Below are 4,205 nucleotides of genomic sequence, written 5' to 3'. Positions count from 1 at the left end.
CTCTCTCTCTCTCTCTCTCTCTCTCTCTCTCTCTCGCTCTCTCATACTCACTCTCTACCTTTCGCAGGACCGGAAGATGAACTGGAAGCGAGGGTCCTTCGCGAATCGCTCGAACATCACGACTTCTTCGGCGTCGGCGACACGTTCACGACGCACGACCTCTTCGACGCGCGCGTCCACCTCGGCCACGCGCTCGGCTCGCTCGACGCGCGCATGCGCCAGTTCGTGTTCGGACAGCGCCTCGGTCAGCTCATCATCGACCTTGAACAGACGGCGCCACTGCTGCGCGACGCGCTCAACTTCACCGCACACATCGCCTACCGCCGCGGCATCGTGCTGTTCGTCAGCCGGCAGCCGCAGACCGCGGCCATCGTCGAGAAGGCTGCGCAGGAGTGCGGCGAGTACGCGCACTGCCGCTACTGGCAGGGCGGCGTGCTGACGAATGCCAACGAGCAGTTCGGCGCCGTCACGCGACTACCGGACGTCGTCGTCTTCCTCTGCACGCTCAACTCGGTGTTCGAGTCGCACATCGCCGTCCGCGACGCGGCGAAGATGCTCATACCGACCGTCGGCGTCGTCGACACCAACTGCGATCCGAATCTGGTGACTTATCCCGTGCCGGGGAACGACGACACGCCGGCGGCCGTGCGTCTCTACTGCAGACTGTTCAAGGAGGCCGTGCTGCGGGGCAAGGCCAAGCGGACGGAGATGGAGCAGCGGTTGCGGTCGGAGATGGAGCTGCGGTAACCACACGGGCTTGAGTGATGTGTGTGCCAACAGGGGAAAAAATACCTTTTTTTTTTTTCACTGGAGCTCTTTTTCAAGTCTGTCGAAAAAATAGCTCATGTCAAAAATGTTATGGGAGCTATTTTGAGCCTCACGGGAGCGATTTCGGAGGTTTGAAGAGCGGATCGCTCATCGCTCCTGTGTATTTTTTACCCTGGGGGGGGGGAGTCATGGAAGAGGGAGCATAAATGCAAAACGCGCGTTGCCGTCACGATTGGCCTGCAGATGTTTCATTATGCAGTCAGGATTTGTTCGATTCTCGACAGAAAATTCAAGAGCCGACTTATTACTGACCAAAAGCATGTGTATGTGTGCATAGGTTTTAGCAAATAGATAGGATAAGAATTATAACATCTACATACGCGTGTGGCATGCAATGCGAACTTATGGAGGATTGGACTTCAAGCTGTTGCTGCCTTGCATAAGAAATGTCATAAAATGAACATTGTTATGTGTGACTAAGACTAAGAGGTCCAATGGTCTGGATATCTACAAACACATCTGACGACTTCATTAACAAGTACAGAATTTTGCAATGCACTAATTGCAATCACGCACATAGGCCTGATAGTTATAATAAAGATATTAGTATGTGTACAGTTCATAAAAATCTGAATAAAACGTAATTTAGTATTATACAAATTAGTGAATTACATTAATTCACATAAAATTGTGTGTGGATTGATATGTTGTGAAAGAGAAATACCTAATAATTACAAAAAATGAAGTACTTTCCTATATTTGTATGTGTAATTATAAAACAAAATTCCATGTGTACACTCACAAAAGATCAATTGCAAAACTCAAGAATACAGATGTAACAGAATATGTTGCTATTTCATAACATTGAAGCTTCTACATTACATCAATGCCTTCTACACAGTAGCATCCCCCATATTATGGCAGTAAAATAGCAAAAATTAATCAATTCTCACAATAAAAACAATGCACAAAAGCAGTGTTGATGACATTACCTGAATTTGCTCACAATTTTTTCATGATCACAATTTCTAAAGACATACACATTTGTACAAAATAAGAGTATATCTTATATACTGTAATACAATGCATTGTTTACTGTAATTTGGTTCGTGCCTACTTTGTGTTTACAGAGTGCAATAATGTGAGGTGGCTTGGTTACAACACACTGAGATTTACACCTAGATATTTACAAATGTTTATTGATAATAGAGTTCCAAGTTCATTCCATCTTTGATTTCATAATCCTCCAATGTTATGTGGTCCTTGAAAATTGTATACCTGCAAGTTGAGAGGTATACGTCGTCACGATTCACTTCTAACATAAATTAACCAAGGTCATGGTTTATATATACAGAGATGTCAAGTTTGAGAAATGGTTGAGAGTGAGACTCGGCGTTGAGCAGAGCGACACCGGCCGAGGGAGCGAAGCGACCAGGGGGGGGGGGAGCTTTTCGAAATTTGAGGTTTGAAATGGTGCAATTTAGTGCATACCTATGGTATGATTTATTGCCTTTATAAATATAAGTTCTTACTCATTTTGAATGATTAGAAGTATTGGGAAATATATTATCTACTCTTGGAAATATAAATTCGCCAATTTTTTTATGACTCAGCATGTGTGTCATGTGTTATGCCACTTTATCACAGTAAAAGTGCAAGCTGAGAATTGAAAAGTAAACAAAATACCTCAGTAACCTGCAAAGCCATCATCCAGGCGGGATATTGGATTCCAAGCAGGCAAATAAAATGCGCGCCGCTTATAGCGTATACGTATTATACCTATACGGCCGGAGCGAGCTAGCTAGCTGGGCGGCCGCGGAGCGGCGCTGTTGATCGGGCCTTAGCCTTCCGATACTAGTATACTGGTATCTGGGACTGAAAATAGGGGGTTTTAATTATTTATTTATTGATTTTGATTTTTGCGCGGGAGCGTGAGACTTGACATGTCTGTATATATGCAACACACAGAATAAGTGAATATAATAAAATTGCTTTTAAATTCGCTAATCTTCTTTATAAGTTAGGCATCAAATAAACATTGTTACAGACTAAATTAACATTGTGATTAAATTTTCTAAAAGAAATGCATTACCAAAAATTTACAGAAATTCATACTACCATTTCTTAAGGACAATTTTATCCCATTTTGTTCCTGTTTGTGCTGCAACAAGCTTCTTTAAGTCTCCAATTGTGTCATCAGGACTAATTCACACAGAGTTAAAGACACTAACAGGTAAAATTGTTAGCATTTTATATAACACGTGAAAAGTTGTACAAGTTTTTAGTAATCATTTAGATTTCTTAAATGGGCAATAAGTAGGCACATTGTTAGAAATATAACTGCCCCTAACAATAAACCAAATTGCATAAGGAATTATATATATTCTTATATTGCCTTTAAAAGGATACTTGCACTTCACGCGCACCTTTTTTCCAAGCCGATCATTGCATGTAATCTCAATCATGTTGTGTCGTAATTTAACTGTAAAGAATTAAAAAAATTAAAGTGACATTAAAATACTCACTTGTATTGCTTGCATAACAGAGTGTTTACGGGGTCTGTAGTCAACTCGCCTTGCCGGCAAACTCGACCCGTGTGCCGAGTTTACCCGCCTGGAGGTCGGACAGCTCGGCTCCTGGGTCGAGATGACCGTCCTGGAGATTGGGCAGCTCCACTTACCGGCTAATTCAGGATTGAAAACTGAGATTGATCATGTGTGACAAAATTATACTCTACGCATAATAAAAGGTTATTCCCACACACGTTTTGACGTCGGAATGTAAAAACGAGCTAGACCGTGAGCCGAGCTGTCCGACCTCCAAGCGGGTAAACTCACCACGATGCAAGTCGAGTTGGCGGGTGGGACAAGTTGACCAGTGCCCTATATTACTTGTATATATATATAGCATAGACTATCAATATCATATTCGTTGTCTCTCTTTCTCTTGCTGTATACATGTATTTGTCTATAAAAATATATAAATGCTGTCGTGTATTTATTAAAGTTTGTTTTCAGGCGAGTAAAAATTATTATACTTTATAGATCTGCATTTGGTGATTATCCAATTGAAATGTTGTGGGGCAGTCACATAACGACATAATCCGAGATTCCTCTGACCAATGGCCATGCCCACACCGACGATTTTGGTGGTTTTGGTGTGGGTTAGTGGTGAGCGAGATGGCTTAGCCACTCTAACCCACACCAAAACCACCAAAATCGTCGGTGTGGGCATTGGTCAGAGGAATCTCGGACTAATAACAACAGATATCAGGGGGCCGTTGTCAGAAACAAAATTAGTCGCAACATTAGTCTTAACATTAGCTTCCACTCGTAAACCGTTGACAGAAACATCGTAAGGTTACGAGAACGAAAAATCCTCGCAAATATCCTCATAACATTACGAGAGCCCAGACCGTCTCGTAACTTTAATATTAA

General features: G+C 42.5%; 1 protein-coding gene and 1 long non-coding RNA gene across 3 annotated transcripts in view; one reads left to right on the top strand and one right to left on the bottom strand.

The window, feature by feature from the left end:
- The window catches only part of LOC106813524 (28S ribosomal protein S2, mitochondrial-like), a 6,264-nt gene extending 4,833 nt beyond the window's left edge, over positions 1-1,431 (top strand). The window contains exon 3 of the mRNA XM_014817683.1: positions 68-1,431. Coding sequence (XP_014673169.1) covers positions 68-747 — 680 coding nt within the window. The 3' untranslated portion in view covers positions 748-1,431. The remainder of the gene's footprint in view (positions 1-67) is intronic.
- Positions 1,432-1,517: 86 nt separating this feature from the next.
- Positions 1,518-4,205, bottom strand: part of LOC106813525 — a 4,016-nt gene continuing 1,328 nt past the window's right edge. For both annotated transcript variants that reach the window (XR_001394480.1, XR_001394479.1), the window contains exons 2-4: positions 3,178-3,250; positions 2,887-2,970; positions 1,518-2,046 (exon numbers count right to left, since the gene is read on the bottom strand). This is a non-coding gene — a long non-coding RNA (uncharacterized LOC106813525). The remainder of the gene's footprint in view (positions 2,047-2,886; positions 2,971-3,177; positions 3,251-4,205) is intronic.

The sequence above is a fragment of the Priapulus caudatus genome, unplaced genomic scaffold (assembly GCF_000485595.1).
Source record: "Priapulus caudatus unplaced genomic scaffold, Priapulus_caudatus-5.0.1 Scaffold786, whole genome shotgun sequence".
Classification (NCBI taxonomy): domain Eukaryota; kingdom Metazoa; phylum Priapulida; class Priapulimorpha; order Priapulimorphida; family Priapulidae; genus Priapulus; species Priapulus caudatus.
Note: the sequence above shows the minus strand (reverse complement) of the source record. Positions and strands in the feature narration are given on the sequence as shown.